Below are 17,995 nucleotides of genomic sequence, written 5' to 3'. Positions count from 1 at the left end.
ACTGCAGGGGGGTTGGACTAGATGGCCTTTAAAGGTCCAACCCAAAACTATGCTCTGATTCTACGATATGTAATTAACTTTAACCAGAGCAGACACACACTCTATAACTTCCCTGGTACATTAAAAAAATCACACACAAAAAATGAATCACAACAATGAACGCCTGGAAGGGATTTAAGAGCTCACTTTGTCCATTTTCAGTTTCTGGTTAAAGCCAGATCATCACGGACACACTGAAGAAGAAACTGGAGACTCTGCAAACCACCCAGATAGCTATTCAAACTCAGAAGTGTCTTTAGAGTTCAAAAGATTTCCCACAAGTCCTGACTGAATCACTGGCAAATTAATGACATTATTTTTCCTCATATTCTTCAGCTTCCTGAACAGAATAAATGACAACTGATAACCACCTTCTATTAACTACCTTATACACATCATAACACTGTTCCACCTCAGTTTTCTCCATTTTGGCCAAACAATCCTAAAACACTCTAAAGTTTCCAAAAGACTACATTTTCTAAACTCATTATTCTTGCTGTTCTGGACTGGACTGTCTCTAAACCACCTACACCTCTCCAACTGCGGCATCCAAAACCAGATGCTGTAGTCTAACAGAAGGCTTAGGGAAACACACAGAAAAATAAAATCCCTGTGTCCTGCATATAACATGGACTCCAGGACGAGATTTTTTGACAATTTGCTGACTCTTTCAATTTATGCCCTGCACCAATGTGCAGATCCTTTTCTGAAATAGTACTGCCTACCCAGTGATTCACTACTCTGTGTTTGTTAATTTGATTTTCCTTCCCAAGTGTAGCATTAGACACTTGTCTTTACTGACTTTTCTATTGATTTCAAGATATTTCTCCAATTGGTCAAGCTCCTTTTGAACTCCATTCTGCCAAAACACTTAAAAACTTGGTGTCATCTGTAATCTGAGCAATATTCACCAATTTTCTAAGTGTACTTTATTATCTGAACAGTTAAAGAAACAACAAATAGTACTAGGATGAGGTCAAACCACTGGAGAAATCTGGTTCAAAAGTTCTCTTGTTTGATAGAGAGCATCAGTAATGACATATTACATCTTATACAGTTGGGGTTTTTAACCTGCTGTGGTTTTAGAATAATTCTATTTATTTTCCTAATATACGCATGAAAACATAGCACTAGGCTGTTTTATGATATACTTTTACCTACTTATTCCTGTCCATTTCTGAGCAAGTCACCTGTCAGAACAGCCACCATCCTTGTTATTTTTCAAGTACAGGTGGTAGCTGCTCAGACACTGCTGCAGCTAGCTCCTTCAGTATTCTAGGGTGAATGCATCATATTTAAATATTCTTTGGTCTGTTCTTCTGGTATTCTACATCTGTGAAAATTAATTGCCCTCCCCTACTATTAACATACTTCACGAAGACCACAGCAAAAAAACCACTTTCCAATTCAATTTACACAATCATGTCTCATTTATCAAAATCACCACTATATAGCTTTTGAAATTCATGAATTAATCAGCCATGTTAGTTCTTCCTTATAGCATGGATTAGGGTTTGTAAATATCCATTTATGTTCATGTAGCTATCTCAGATTAAAAAATCACTCTTTCAATACAATGCCCAAGGGAAAAAACAACTTATGCTTATCCACAAATCTGGGGACTAGCTGACCAATGACTCAAAGACTTGAGAAAAAAAGCGGTAACTTTATTGCTGCATTTTATATGAACAACACACAACATTTTTTGTTTCTCAGTGAATATAGTGGTAGATATTCTCTATACAATACCAAATATTAGGAGTTGCTAGGGAGCGTAGCGTTGGAAGCTGTCCATTTTCCTGTTGCTTACACTGGCCTGCAGACAGGATACTGGGGTCAAGGAACTCAATCAGTTCCACATCCTCCTGCAGCAGAACTTCCTGTTGCAGGATGGTACGGAGCGTGTCAAATCGAAATCCAACATCCTTACCACAAACGGGCAGGAGAAAAAACAGGAGTTAGTAAAGAATATGAAAATTCTTAAAATTAAGTTAGCAGAACAAGAAAAACACCCCGATACTCTACACTTTACTGACAACAATCTGTTCCCAAAGAATATTTCAGATATATCACAAGTAGCTACTTAATTTTTATTAAACCTGCTTCACTTTAAAAACTAACATACTACCTAACAGTTCAGACCTGCAGGATGCATCACACTGACTTTGTGATCTGACCTAGATAGTAACAATACCTGGAAACATGCCACAGACTATGGCAACATATATTTGCGTAAGAATCAGAGAGGTACTATATCTATTAGATCATTAATAAAACACCAAACACTTTTTTAATGTCATGATATAATTTATGTCATTAACAAAAAATAGGAAGAGAGAGAGAGAGATTACAAATTAGTTAACAAAAAGTCACCTGTGGACACTTAAATATCAGTAGGGTCAATGCAGTGGACTCAAGCCCCCAGCCAAGGCACTGAAGTCCTCTCCTGCAGGATTCTGTGCCTTTCCCAACGGAACTCGATCCAAACATGAAACAGGATGGGACTGGGAAGACCTCACACTTGCTAAACTCCAGGCGAATGTCAGGGAGTTACTTACTTGTGGATTTGATGCCATGATAAACATTTGTTATTTTTTCCCTACAGCTATAGCTCTTCAAGACAAATACACAGCTCTTGAAGACAAATATATCCATCAGAGAAGCCCCCTGAAATTTTCATTTGCATACTGCACCAAATTATAATTACAAAACACTTGAAGTTAAGAATGTCATAACAAAACCCAACAAACACTGAACACATGCATCTTTGCATCTAGCTAGATTACAGGAGGGAAAGGAGAATATTTCTGAAAACCCTCTAATAGAAGCTGTAAACAGAAGTATGATATTTCGCAGTACAAAATCTGTTTAGTTCTGTTATTGACAGATGGAGATTCTTTATGAAACCGTAAGATAGCTAGTCAAAAGTTTAATTCCATACATTGATGTCACTTGAGATAACTTGCATTCTACTTTTAACGGAAAATGTGTTTCAGGACTGTGTGCAAGAGGAAACTCTGCCCTCCTCCAACACATCCTGTGTCATTTCAGTACCCTTCTGTAGCATGCTGCAGGAGAAACATGTTTTCCATATTCTTCAGCTGAGTCTCCATCTCAAGAAAGTAAAGCTAAAAAAAGCTGTTAAGATAACACCTTTGATTCATAGAGGAAGAAGGAGGAAGAAAAAAGACAACCAAAGATCACTAAGGAGCGGTTTCAGAGGAAATTTCGTCCTCTTGAGATAAGGGAGAAGAGATAGCAATTGGACTTGGCAGAACTCTCTGAGGAATGGAAACCCCTAGCCTCTCATGTTGCTCAACTTTTTTTTTTAAGCTACATTTGAAGACATCATCCCTAAATGACAGTGGAAAAAAATAAATCAATATTCTAACTTTTAGATTCTGGAACAGTCTGACTAATGTGACATTTGCAAGCCACCCTAGGAACCTGAAGCAGCTGGGTGCAAATTAAAGGAGATCTTGGGTAAGCCCAGGCTAAAGACTGAACTGGCTAGAAAGTGGCACTGCAGAGAACAGGTGTAAAGGCAGCATAAAACTATTTTTAACTATCTGGAGTAGAACTATCACCCTTTAAATCTACCCCACATAGGCTGATTTGGGCCCTAAAAGTTCCTGCGGGCTTCAAGAGTAGGAGAATACAACTTCTGGTGAGGCAGATGGACCAACCTGCTTCTGAACTGCTGAGATGAGAGCACATAGGTAGTACAGAGAACTGTTCTTGCCTCTCCCTACAGCCAGACCGCTAGACAGATGTCATCTGCTCTTAATGTGTAACACTGTTCTGAAGCATTATAACGGAGGTTATAAGGTTTCCTGCTCTTGTGTGCCCAATTTGCCTGGCACAGTAACTCTGGAAACCAGAATTAATATTATCTGAAGAAGAAGAAAACCCCCTAGAGCCAAAACCAACAGTACAGACTAAAGATGGTGCTCAAAGGATGAGGTATAGAGGAGGGGAGAAACTGTGGATTAGGAAAGGAAATAGAAAAAAAAAAGTGATTACTTACCAGTCGGTGAAGTATGTCATCGTTTTTCTTATATTGTGGAAAAGGAAACCAACTTCTAAAGAACTCAACTAGTTTTGACAGGATGCCTTGCTAAAGGGAACAGAAATTACTCCAATTAAAAAAAAAAAAAAGCAAAAAATAAATAACAACAGACAATTCCTTTATTTCTGCATTTGCTTTTCTTTTTAAGTCAGACCCAAGTACCTGTAAGGAAGTTTCGCTTACTGTATCTGGCCTAACTTCAGAGTACGCTAAGGGAACATCTGCTTCCCGTCAGTTTGGCTGTACACAAGAACGTGAAATAAAGCTTTCAGTAACCCCACCTATTCAGAGCATAATGGATTGTTATGTTGTACTGTTAAAAATAACTACAGCTAGAATTAGTTTGATCTCAAGTTGGCAGCTACTGCATCGATATGAAAGACTTTCTCTCCTTGAGGATAAAAAAAGCAGTCAAGTTAAATGGCTTACAGGGACTGAAGAATAGTGAAAGACCAGGAGAGGAACAACCTCTTCCTTGGCAACCCACCACAGCCTGAGGACAAGGCTCTGGAGGAACTGGGAACAGAGACAGGGAAGAGTGACTGTCAGAAGAGACCAGCACACGCTATCAGGTACTTTGTCTCCATCCTGCTTCCCACGCAACCTAAATCCACACTTTCATCTGAGCTGTAAATATCAAACGCCACTAATCTGAGGGACTCCCACTTGGTCATCATACATTTTACTCAGGTATCTTCCTAAAATACGATGCAGGGAAGATTATAATTAAATAGATGCATGATTTTGTTTCACTCTGCAGTCACTCAGTGAAAAAAAAATGGGAGTTTTTGACACACACTGCATATCCACTTTCCTCAGACTGAGCTGACAGGAAATATTTTTCAAAATATTTACTTACATATATTTCATTAATTCTGAGGCCCTACCTCTTAATCTTCAGACTGCTGACATGCAATACAATCAAATGAAATGCATGCCAAAAAAAATTAATTGTGGAGCACTTACATTTTGTGGCATACTATTTCAAAATAAAAAAAAACCAACCCAAACCCAAACAGATTATAATTGCTTAATGTACAAAGGGTGCTGCATTAAATCAGCTTCTTCTGTTTCTCCCTCTTGGTTCTTTTTCTTTTCTTCCCCCAACTATGAGGTGGGAAATGGAAGAGTAAACCCAATCAACAGGAGCTTGGAGCTTTGTGGTTAGCCCTGTGATCAGCCTGACAGCCCTCTGAAAGGCAGTATGAAACAAGTTTGAAGCAGCAAGCCAGGGCAGAAAGGCTTTGAGTAACGTCAGAAATTGTCACCCTAAAGCCCTTATGCTTCACAGACGGTTTTTGAAACAACTTACTTTGGCATCCATTTAGGCAACCTAACTAAAGTTTTTCTTTATGTATGCTTCATCTTTCTGCTTACAGTTAGAATTGCAGACCTATGCCAAAAGGAAGAGTTTTTAAGTCAGTGGAGAGACAAGCCAGTAATAGAGGTTTCATAATGATTGCTCCTCCCAATACACAGACATCATCGTGGCTTATTAGGAAGAGCTATCGCAGCAATCCCAACTTCTTACACTATGGAACAAATCCAAGTGATTGTATTTGATGTTGCTCAAGGGCATTGACATAAGTTGGAAGAGAAGACTGTCACAAACTGCAGCACTAGATTATCCTCCAAGTTTCTTCTGAAGTGGGGCAAAAGAAAACAAAATTTTCTGATTACAATTTGTAGAAAATTGAGATGACTAAACAAAATTCCTTGCTCTGCATTTGAGTTGCAGACAGATACTTCCTTTGAAGTACTTTTCCCAGTACTTTGAAAGCAGAGTACAGAAAGAGTTGTCCATTTACTATTTAAAATTTGCCTCTTGGAGCCTACCATTTCCAACCACTTGGCCTTCATAAGTCTTTGGTTTTTTATCATGAACATTTAAATCTACACCAAGGATAATTTTAAACTGCTGCCAGCTGACTAAACTAGACTGTGGAAGTACTGAAAAAAACCCCCATACTAGTGTGCTACCTAAGTAATCTTTTGGTCTATTTTCCATGTTTTAGTTTAAAAACAAAGATCTGAGCTTGCATAAATACTCAACAGGCATGTCAGTGCTTGAAAACACAAAACAAGACAACCCATTGTCTTGGGCTGTGACCCAACAGAGTACAGTAACACATTAAATTATTCAGATCCTTGGAATAGTGTCTCACAGTTTGCATTCCCATTGGGATTATTACTGACAAGTAAAACAACTTTCATCAACACACAAGTCAGGTCATGTTGCTAACGCTTCTGGAGTACTCTTACAACTTTAGAACACCACTCAGTCAAACTCCCTGTAAACTGAATAGCAAAGATGTGTAACTCCTAACATTTTTAAAAAACAGCATATGACATGCACGTTTTAGGTACATTCATTTGAATCCAAAATAAAATTTTAAGGACTATTTCTCTCTTGTACAGGATGAACTTGAAATGGCAAACTAGCAGGTATCTAAAATATCGTCATTCACATTGGCACCTTTCAACTCTGCACATCTCAGAAAGAAGATAATGCTACATATTAAATACCTTTCAGCTACCCAGAGCTAGCATTAAGTGGGTGGGAGCCCTAGACAAAGGCAAAGGACTGGTCCCTCTGCCTTTCCACATCAGGTCACCTGCACAGCTACTGAGGGCTAACCCCAACACAATCCTCAGTAGCTGCCTCCAGCACCAGCCCTGTTCTAGTGATGAAATATGATCACATCTAAGATGGGATAAGGTGTGACAGTGTAATCAATTTAAACATTCAGATATGCACAAGAGTCTAGGAAAATGAGTGAGAAAGGAAAAATGTAAATGGGAAGAAATAAATTCCTTAAAGATCAAGTGGAATTACCCAGATGGGATTTAATTCCAGAGAACAGGTCTAGGAGCTCTTGCAAACAGTGCTTTTGAGTATCAAGTGATCGTGAGACCAGAAATTTAGCTGTAACTTTCTCCAGAGATTGGTACAGCCAGGAACACTGCATCTGTAATTACTGTGCTAAATCACATCTCTGTACTCCCTCAGATGGGAGCTTGGCATTTCATCAGCCCTCAGAACACAACCTTGAAGCACCTTTACAGCTTTTCCACGCAATGTTCATTAAGACCATGCTCCAATGAAAAAAACACACCAAAACCACACACATACAAAATTATTTAAGATATGCTTCAAATTCAGCTGATGCCTCTGCCTTTCATTAAGTCTGAACCATACACTCTGCTTGGCAGGACAGCAAGACACAGCAGCAACGTTTGTATTGGTCACTATGAACCTCTTTTTTATGCGGATTAGTTTTCTTCAGTCCCTGAAGATCCCAAACTAGGTCTTTGCCTTGCCAGAATCTTGCCACATGTCACCAGATTGTATCTGCACAGGGTTCCTACTTGACTGAATACAAGAGGAGGAAACAACCTCAACTCAAAGACAAAGCAATACTGCATCTTTTATGTTTTTATTTTAATAAAGTGTTTAAGGCATTTCTAAACTTGGTTTTCAGAACAGAAGGAAAACGATACACACATACTAGGCATCACTCAGCATGGAACATCATCTACTCCCCATGATTATATTTTGTATTACACTAAGCCTCAACTATGATCATTTGATATTAGGACTGCGGGTAGGTACATATTCAGAACTCAGAAACCATTTGTTTCCCAGATATTTTATAATTTCAGTAGACTAGACCAGCAAAGGCTGAGAGGAGGGAAGTGATAATACTCTCATGTAAAAATGAGGAAATGATTGGATGGGAATGTAAATGACTTGCTTGTATGTCATACAAAAGATGCAACAAAGCCTCAGATCGTCCTAAATCCAGTCTACCTCTTTAAATGTGTGGCCAGCTGCTTCTCACTCATTCTCTTTCTTTTTGAGACACCCTACCAAAATGGGACACAGAAGTCAAATGGCAAAAACAGACTTTCTGACATCAGATTTCAAAAGATATGTGTTAGCGTTCCCAAACTTGTACTGGAAAAGCAGCAGGAAGAACCTATGACATTTTATCACTAGAAATTACACACAGGTTTCTTCCTTATTTCTGCTACGTATCCGTGTCTAGACAGAGATGAGACAATGTGAATGTCATCCTAGTGTTTGTAAGAAATGGACAGCCCATTTTCAAACATCCACTCCCTTCAAGTTGCAAGGCAAGCCATGAAGAATTACTGCTACATCTGACACAATACTGGAGGACTTGCTCCCAACAAAATAAAATTAAGTGTCAAATGCTTGAGGGAAAGGGAGGGGAAAAAACAAAAAGGCCTTTAAAAGCAATGTATCTTAATACTTTTGAGGTTCTTAATCCCATAGCACTTTTGTATCAAATCTGGTGGAAATTATGTACATGAACACAGCATCATACTGCTTTACCAACTTTGACAAAAGTAATTACGCAAAATAAATTAATGCAGCTAGCAAGCAATAGTCCATGCATTACTTCATAGTAATGAACAGATAATCAGACAATGAAATCTGTCACCCTAATTTTTAGTTAATTAAAGTCTTCCTGCACTGAGCCAGAATAGGTATTTTCCATGTAAATGTACCACAAAACTGTCAATAGCTTTAAAGGGAAAATGTATTTTCTTGAGAGTTTCTTGACGGTTATGGTGAGTGCCAACTGACAATTATGAAAAGTTAGGGTAGTGGACCTAATACTTCCACGAATACTTTTAACAGTAGTTCAAATTAAAGCATAAAAAAATTGTGAGTTAAACCCTAAATTAAATTCAGCCTTGCCTTGTGACCACTGATAGAAGCAAATCATTACTACAAATGCAATAGCTATCCACATCAACAGTAACTAGAAATAAATTTATTCATTAAATTTAAAATAATCTTACATTACAGAAACCAGTCAAGTAAGCATGGAGACACTGCAAGAATCACTCTCCTTCCCCTCTGTTAATCTGTTTCTTGGGTTCACAAATCCTCAGCATGCAAGATTGGAGCTCTGTATGAAGCTCCTTCATAATTTTTTTCTACATGACTGCTGAACTCTTTGAAAAGCTGTAAACTCTACAAGAACACGTCTGAACAGCACTAAACTTAGGGATTCTTATTACAGTATGATTATTTTTTACAAGCTCTGTCTAATCCATGTGCTGGGCACACAGTGGTACTTACTGGTCTGGTCAATGGGTATGCACCTGCATCTTATCTACATGCTCATCTTTGATCAGAAAGTGGGGCATGAGAGAAGGGAGACATCGCACACTTCCATACGACTACAAGCCTCAGAAACTGGGGATCGAGGCTGTGAAGCAAAGTGCGCAGTACATCTGCCCAACGGGTAAATGCAAACTATAACCAATCTATCCATAAAATAGACTCCAACAGGACTGAAGACCAAAGCAAAATGTTTCATGTTTTATTACCTTGTCTTTCCAAATGGGCTAATGAGTGAGGAAGTCTATACAGAGGGCAGTTGAAATGAGTATCGCTATATGAAAATACGACCCATCAACAGTTCTCTGAATATTGCTAGATGAATAAGCTTCACACTGCAACTTCTAAATTTCCACTTCAAAGGCTGTGCATGTCAGTCCTTGCAAGTACACCACACTATTGCAAACATTTCAAAAACCACACATTCTTCCCCCAGATCAGAAAAGACCTGATTGATGTTACCCACATCAATTCATACGCTTCTGAATCCCATCCCACCTCAGATCCTACACAGAGCAGAACAGACTAAAAATCCCACGAGAAAAAAGTACTTCTGACCTAAAACAAGGAAGGAACAAGACGGACACATACAAAACTGAAAAAACTTTGTTGAAATAAAGCCTAACTAACTGGGACTACTACTTAGGTAACTCCTTGAAGTATCTTGAGAACTGAGTAGCAGATATATATCAAGATGGCATTATTATTAAGATCCTAAGAAAAGCATCTGCTCTCCTTATTTGTCATAGGATCCTCCAGCCACCAAAACTTTCAGGAAGGCCTGGAGATATCAAAGCCAATCTTACAATATCGCCTGTGTTTGGGAAAAATAGGATGCTTTCCCCACTTCACTGCCAGCTAATTGGGAGGGTGGAACATTGTGGAGCAGAGAAGCAGCAGAGCTTACAAATGAGAGGGAAGGTGTTGTGAACCTCTGAGATGGTTGAACAGGTTGAAGAGGTATAAAGCAGGAATGAACAACAGGAAAACTGAGCTCCGGAGGAAGGTTAAAAGCCACAGTGGGCAAGAATCAGATAACTTATGGTGCACAAAGATGGAAGCTACTGTAGATGGTGGTGAGAGAGGAGAAAGAAATGGTAATTCTTCAGAGGCAATGCGTTAACCCATGAATGCTTGCTTTGGGTTCTTACCTGTGAGGTGCTGCCCCCCCAGCCTGCCATGACCAGGACAGAGAAGTCTGCATGGAGGCCTCTTTTTCCTCCTGGCTTAGCACATAGCTGGAGCATGTCCACTGAAAACTGAACTCTCCACTGTGGAAATGAAAGAGGAGGGCAGAAAGTAACTGCTCTTTGCATGCTCCATCTAGGTGCTAAAGAGAAGACAGATTGACTACTGAATTTTCAATATACTTGTTGCAAAGCGATTCCTACATTAGCTGCCTCAAAAAAAAGGAAATTCCTCACCCACACTACAGCTCCTCATCAGAGTCACATTGCCTATACACTACCAATAACAGTAAAACACCATTTATTTTTAATACGGAAAACAAAAAATGTGTACACCATAGTAGGAGTTAAATGGCCAAATTCTCAAGGATAATACCAAAATGTTTTTTAAAAAATCCACAAGCCTTTACTTAAGACGAGAGAGAAATAAGAAGTCTGAGCTAATCAGCTGGCAATCCTTTTTAGAAAATTGCCATAATATAAGCACAGTTCTAGCATCTCGTTCAGATTGGTTATTGTATTTATACTTCCCAGAAATCCTCTTTCTTAATATGTTTTGTCACAGAGTAAGCAATATTTAGCAACTGAATGCCTGAGAAGGGCTGGGAACTATAAATATTCTGTTCCAGAAAATTGCAGGTTTTGTTCCCAGAATGTCATGCCAAGCTAACATAATATCCGGTAAATAAGATAATTTACAACAGTCAAAAAATTCACTATCAAAGTCTCTTGCTTCCCTCGCTTATATAAGTGTAAAGACACACTTCAAACTATGCTGGCAAACCATACATTTCCAAACACATTTGCAGACAAGGTATGACAACTGGTTGGGGTTTTTTTTGTTTTCTTTCTTTTTTAAATATGGTAAGAGATTTATCTTTATCCCCTATGATTTTGCCTATTTATGAATTAATGTGGTTCTCTTCTGAGAAGATAAATACTCAGGAACAGGAGAGAGTGCTCACTTTCTGGGCAGCATGCACAGTCCGCTCTTTTTGGCTTTCTGCTGCTGCACATTGCTCTGCCTTCTGTGACACAGGTGAACATACTTCAAAATCTGTGTGTCCCAAATCCTGCAGATATTGGTAGAGTGGGGAATTCTGAAAGAGAGTTAAAAAGAAAAATGAGAAAAAAAATGTTAAAAATCACTCCCTGTTTCCCACAAAATACAACTGTGAATACAGCAACCACACAACCAGCAACGAATGGACTGAGAGCAGCCCTGCTAAGAAGGACTTGGGGGTACTGGTGGATGAAAAGCTGGACATGAGCCGGAAATGTGCACTCGCAGCCCAGAAGGCCAACCGTATCCTGGGACGCACCAGTAAGAGCGTGGCCAGCAGGCCAAGGGAGGTGATTCTGCCCCTCTACTCCGCTCTGGTGAGACCCCACCTGGGGTTCTGCGTCCAGCTCTGGAGCCCTCAGCACAGGAAAGACATGGACCTGTTGGAGTGGGTCCAGAGGAGAGCCACAAAAACGATCAGAGGGATGGAGCACCTCTCCTGTGAGGACAGGCTGAGAGAATTGGGGTTGTTCAGCCTGGAGAGAGAAGGTTCTGGGGAGACCTTATTGCAGCCTCCCAGTACTTAAAGGGGGCTTCTAAGAAAGATGGGGACAAACATTTTAGCAGGGCCTGTAGCAACAGGACAAGGGGTAATGGTTTTAAAGTAAAAGAGGGTAGATTTTGACTAGACAGAAGGAAGAAATCTTTGACAATGAGGGTGGTGAAACACTGGCCCAGGTTTCCCAGAGAGGTGGTAGATGCCCCATCCCTGGAGTGTTCAAGGTTAGGCTGTATAGGGCTCTGAGCAACCTGATCTAGTGAAAGACGTCCCTGACATTCAAGGTCAGGTTGGACGGGGCTCTGAGCAGTCTGATCTAGCTGAAGATGTCCCTGCTCACTGCAGGGGTGTTGGAGTAGATGACCTTTAAAGGTCCCTTCCAACCCAAAACTGTTCTATGATTTTGTGCAACAGGAAAAAAACCAACACAGTTAATACCAAAGAAGCCAAAATTTTGCTTTAAATATCTCCCTTAAGTTTTATCCTGACCATAATGAAAAAGGCTGTAAGAGAGTCAACATACAAAACAACGTGATGAAAAATAAGCATGCAACCAATCAACTTTTCCCACAGCAATATTTTTTCTAGGTTATCTCATAGGGTTCTTTAGCTTGTAACTGACATGTTTTCTATCAATAAATTATGTATTTGGTAATATATTTTAAAAAATTATTGTGTGACTCTGGAACACTTAATAACACTGTTTTCCTCAAGTTTGTAAAAATTGAATAGATTACACTTTGAACCACTTCTACTGAAACAAACTTTAAAACCAGAGCACTTTTCAAACTGCAATAAATGAAACCTTAGTGTAACCTGATTAGGTACCTACAGAGTGTTTTACAGAAATGGAAAAACAAGTTAGAAAAGGGCTTCTGCTCTCTCCAAGGATGGTATTAGCACTTTTGGCAAAGAAGTATCATAGTTATTTAAAAAAACCCCAACAAACACAAAACTTTTTGATCACCAGAGAGTGGGTTTTTACATGTTAAGATATTTATCTATATAGACTTCTGAAATTTCTTATTGTCGTCTCCATCAGATATCTACATTTACTTAAATTTTATTTTTCTGCTTATATCCATATACATGGCAGTATCTAGGATAGATTTGATGGAAAAGGTATTTATGCTAACTTCAGTTCTACTAAAGAGACTTCTTTTTTAAGAAAACCTCTCAGCAATCAGTCTTAAATAGACTCGTTAGTCAGAGATTCATTCTGACCTCTGAAAAATTTTACCAACATCCTACACTAGTATGCGAACACTAGCAAACTGTGTAGGAAGAACACAAACCATTTTAAGAATAATAAAATACTATCGGTGAGATAGCAAAAATACTGTAAATAGAAAGTAAAAACTTTACAGTAAATAATGCACAGTTGTGGAGGTCTGCAGAAACAATCACCAACACAATGACTACTACAAGCTGTTACAGTAACTATCATTAACTTGCTGGTGCACGTGGCGAAGGTGGCCCATCTACTGTGACCGTGCACCAGCATGGCAAAATCTCAAATGACTGCTTGCCATACAATAAAACTTGGAAGCAATCACTCATACTTAGCTGAACAAATTAACTTTGTTACCTCCAGGGATTTTTTCTTTTAACCCCATCACCAAAGTGCTATTTTGATCACTCTTACCTATTTAAAGCATGCAAACTCATACTTTTGCATGTTCTGCTTGAGTTACTCACAACAGATTCAGTGTCCAGTCATTACCTGAAACTCAAATATTTGTACCAACTTACAGGTACAGACAACCCCCCTCACCCACAACGACAACGATTGTGCAAAATGGTAGGATAGCTCAATGACTCATTTCCTTGTGGGAATTTTTCCTGTGTGACAACACAATCCTATCTTTTTTCCAAGTACCCTTCCTCCATGGTCGAGTACTTTTTCAAATGCATCTAACTCCAATTAAACAATGTGCTGTTCCAGACTGGCTGCTAAGAAGGCATATTTCTCTATAAGGAGAACATGCCACTTTACCAGAGCTCCTTAACTGAAATGGAAAAGAAAACACAGTAGACTAGAATACTTCTCCAATTTAAGACACTGTTAAATTCCCTTAATTAACTTCAGGACAAAACTCGGATTATGAACGGATATGCATAACTTTGTGTTCTTAAAATGGTTTTTATACAGCACCAGGCTGCGCACTGCCAGCTCACCTGGAAAAACTTGAACACCCCAACACGAGAGGCTTTAGGGTAGCGTGGAGGTTTCAGTCAGAACTAGCCAGAATTTTCCCCATTTAGACAAACATGCATAGACAAAACACTGAGTGAACAGAAAATGTTTTATTCAAAATCAGTTTTGATGCTTGCTCCAGGCAGGACTTCAAGGAAATCGTATCTTGGCTCTTGGCAGACCTGTCCATCACCTTGACCATAGCTGTCACATTAAGTCCAGACATTATTTGACACATGACTATTATTGTACTTTATTGGTATTCACCTACATAGAGAGAGCTGGCAAAATAACCCAAATATACCAAGGAGTTTTTCCACTAGTATCTCAAGGTGCGCTTCACTTTGGAGTCCACAATGAGATAATTTTCTGAAAGCTGATCAAGAAAACCGGTCTAATGCTGTTTAGATTGGTTTCATTTCCTCACAAAAATGGATGAAGGAAGGCGGCGACAGACAGAGACTCTGTCCATTGAAGACAGAGAGCATTAGCTAAAATCCTGAATGCTACATTTAGTAAGTGAAATACTGCATAGATGTAAGAATGCCCAATTCTTCCTTCTTACTGGGTATTTGGCAACATCAAAAACTTCCACCTAACTGTAATTAGTACATTTTCTACCCTACAGAAATAATAAAAAATACAGCATCTCTCCAAATGTTAATGAAACTTCAGTCCCTAGCTAGGATGAACAATTTTATTTGTTCTAGTAATCAAGGTAGTATACAGGCACCTTACTAGGTTTTACATAAATTCCCTCTGATTAACTTTTCGAAGGCTTTTTCAGGATCTCATTATGGGTAGATTTGCAATTTTTTATCAGTGCTTGGAACTAGAAATCAGTTTTCTGATTACTGAGTTAGCAAATGATAATTGATTAAGATTTAACTTGAATGTTTATCACATATTACTTCATGTAGATACAGGTTCTCCTCTTCCAGTTTCTCAGAAAGTACTCAGGCTATGACAATCCTCCTCTAACACATTTCTCTCGCTCCACATGCTTTCCCTTTCCCACTTTTTCCTGAAAAATTATTAGCAGAATTTAGGTGCACATTGGAAAGCCTCATGCTTTGTTAACTCAAATGATGAAGAAATATGCTGTGACTAAAATCCCTTATGCTGTAAATAAATCCACCATGGTTCCCCTTTCTGAATCCATTAGTAACATGTACAATGTGGGTAAAGAAAGCACTGGGTAAGAAGTGGGTTGAGGCCCTTGTGAAATTAGATTATTAAGAACATTAATGAACTGATCATAAAATTCTTCCATTAAGAGTGAGGTCTCTTCTGTAGCACACGCAGCTTTACATTTTTCTCAGAAAAGTTAAAGATTATATTCCTCTTCTATGAGAAATATCACTGACGGCATAGACACATCAGCCTATGCTAACATAAAAACACACACTATTTATTTATTTATTGTATTTCATGTCCTAGATACTGACCAACTTTAAATGATAGTGACATGCCTGTCACTTGTAAAGTTGTGTGATCTGTATAACTCACTGAGGATGTCTCCAACAAATTTCTCCCATGATATATGTAAGTAATGGCTAGAAAATCCAGCAAAGAATTTAAAAATTTTAAGGTTGGGGAAAATAGGAGGGATCTGCCTTTTTTCGTCCTAATTTTCTTTGCCCAAAATTAATGTATTCCTTTTTTCAGCAGTCCAACATGTTAAAAAAAAAAAGTACAACTGATTTTACATTTCTGCATATATTATAGATACTACGCTTGTAGTTTAAGAAATTCAGCTCATATCAGAAAATTTATCCTTGCAAGCAGTTAATAAGCTGTAATTGAAAAAAAAAATTTAGACTTCAGAGGAAGCTTTTATGTTAGAATGTAAGGTAAACAGATAGCAAAGTTGCTTCAGTGGACACCATGAAAAGGAAATTTAAAATATAAAAGCTCATCTTCCTATTAACACAGCATCATATTCTTCTAGGGGAATCTATTTCATGTATTTTTGAATCTTTACTTTCAACCACTCTCAACTTAGATAATAACTAGAATAGTTAGTATTACTTATGTTTGACAGTTTCATTTATTTATTTCTAGTTGTCTCTGGTAGAATGACATAGTAATGAATCATCTACAAAGTAGAAAAGACAAAAAATTTTAATAATCCATCTTATTGCTATGTTACCATCATACTACCAGTTACTGATGGGAAATATTATTTAAAGCAAGTGAGTATACCAAGACAGGGTTTTTCAGCAATATGCTGTATTTATTTCTGAAGTTTCTTCTAAGTCACTTTCTGAAACCACCTAGAAACAACAGACAGGCATTTTTTTATTATGCTACTTGTCCAAAATGTGTGCTAGAAATGGAAAAGAGTTCCAGGACAGACAGAACACAAAATGCCATTATTCTTTGGTGCACTTTGTACAGATTAGACATGGAAAATTTTGTTAACAAGTGAAGCAAGGTAGTCAGAAACAGTTGATGTAACTGAGCAGGAATATACTTTTTGAACATTTTAAGAATTAAGGTTTTCTGGGGACTCAGCAGAGACTGACAACAAAAACCCCACTTATCTTTCTATGACTTTTCTAATTCACTACGGTCAGTCATATTGCAAAGCCATTCAATTGTAACTAGACATTTATAGTATAGTATAAATTTAAATAGGCTCCTGTTTCCAGAATCAAGAAAGAAAATCCTTTGCTCCTCATTCATAACTCCCTGAGCATATTTATTTTAGATCCATACTACTAAAAATTATTTAATTCACATACATATGTTTAATTACAACTCTCCATATTTTATTATTAAAAGTGGTTGAGTCTCATTCTAAGCCCAAGATATATTATGCAGGATTAGGAACAGTTCACTAAATTAGTTTTGTTCTTTAACCTTTTCCCAATCCTTATTTTAATGCCACTTGCCATACAGCACTGACTTAGAAAAAAAATCACCTAAACTGAAGACTAAACATTGTTTTTTTTTACATACAGTAAAAATAACAAAAAACCCCCCACAAAAAAATCAAAACCAAGCCAAACATTAGAAGAGAATCAAACATATTTTACATTGCCTATTGCTATTTGATGGAAAGGTTGTTATAGTAGAGAATTCCTTAGCTTCAGAAAAGAGCTTACTTTTGATACATATCTACTCAAATACTTACATCTATTGCAGCCTTGCAAACACAGATATTGCACTTTAATATGTGAGGCATTTTGTGCGTATTCTGAGAAAAACCTTTGCAATCACAAATCAGATTAAGACACTGTTAGCTTTCATAGTCTTGTTACAATAGCAGCTGAAAATCAAAGCCACACCCAAATTATTTTTTGCTGAGGCATCATGAAGTAAATGACTCAGGATTTCTCCATTAGAGACAGGGTCTTCCCACACCCAGCGTTCTTTACTAGGATAAAATTTCACACAGAATCACTAAGGTTTACTACCTAGTAAACCCCTTCTCTAGTTTTCAGCCATAACTAATGAGCAGATTAACCTCAAATGTAGTATTTAATGCCATTGCACAAAATAAGTGGCTTAAAGATCTCTTCTTAAAATATGGATATGTTTTTCCAAAACTGAGGTTTCCAATATGCCAAAACCACTGTGGGAGCTTAAACCACCTCAAATAACTACAAGTTATGAATCATCAGTTGAAAGAAAATAATTGAACATTTCTAGTACTGTGACAGCAAAGGTGAAGATATGCTGAACAGGTGGCTAAACAGAGAACAAAATAAACAGTACCGAAATCTCCTCCCCTCTCTCAAAACACAGACTGGAAGAAGCTGAGCTAACACTCACAGA

General features: G+C 38.1%; 1 protein-coding gene across 1 annotated transcript in view; it reads right to left on the bottom strand.

Moving 5' to 3' along the window:
* The window catches only part of VEZT (vezatin, adherens junctions transmembrane protein), a gene marked incomplete at both ends in the record, with an annotated part of 57,263 nt that overhangs the window by 29,882 nt on the left and 9,386 nt on the right, over window positions 1-17,995 (bottom strand). Inside the window, 3 exon segments of the mRNA XM_082008292.1 lie at window positions 1,789-1,964; window positions 4,067-4,156; window positions 11,419-11,553. Of these exon segments, the coding sequence (XP_081864418.1) occupies window positions 1,789-1,964; window positions 4,067-4,156; window positions 11,419-11,553 (401 nt within the window).

The sequence above is a fragment of the Phaethon aethereus genome (genome assembly GCF_964289735.1).
Source record: "Phaethon aethereus genome assembly, chromosome: 1".
Classification (NCBI taxonomy): Eukaryota; Metazoa; Chordata; class Aves; order Phaethontiformes; family Phaethontidae; genus Phaethon; species Phaethon aethereus.
Note: the sequence above shows the minus strand (reverse complement) of the source record. Positions and strands in the feature narration are given on the sequence as shown.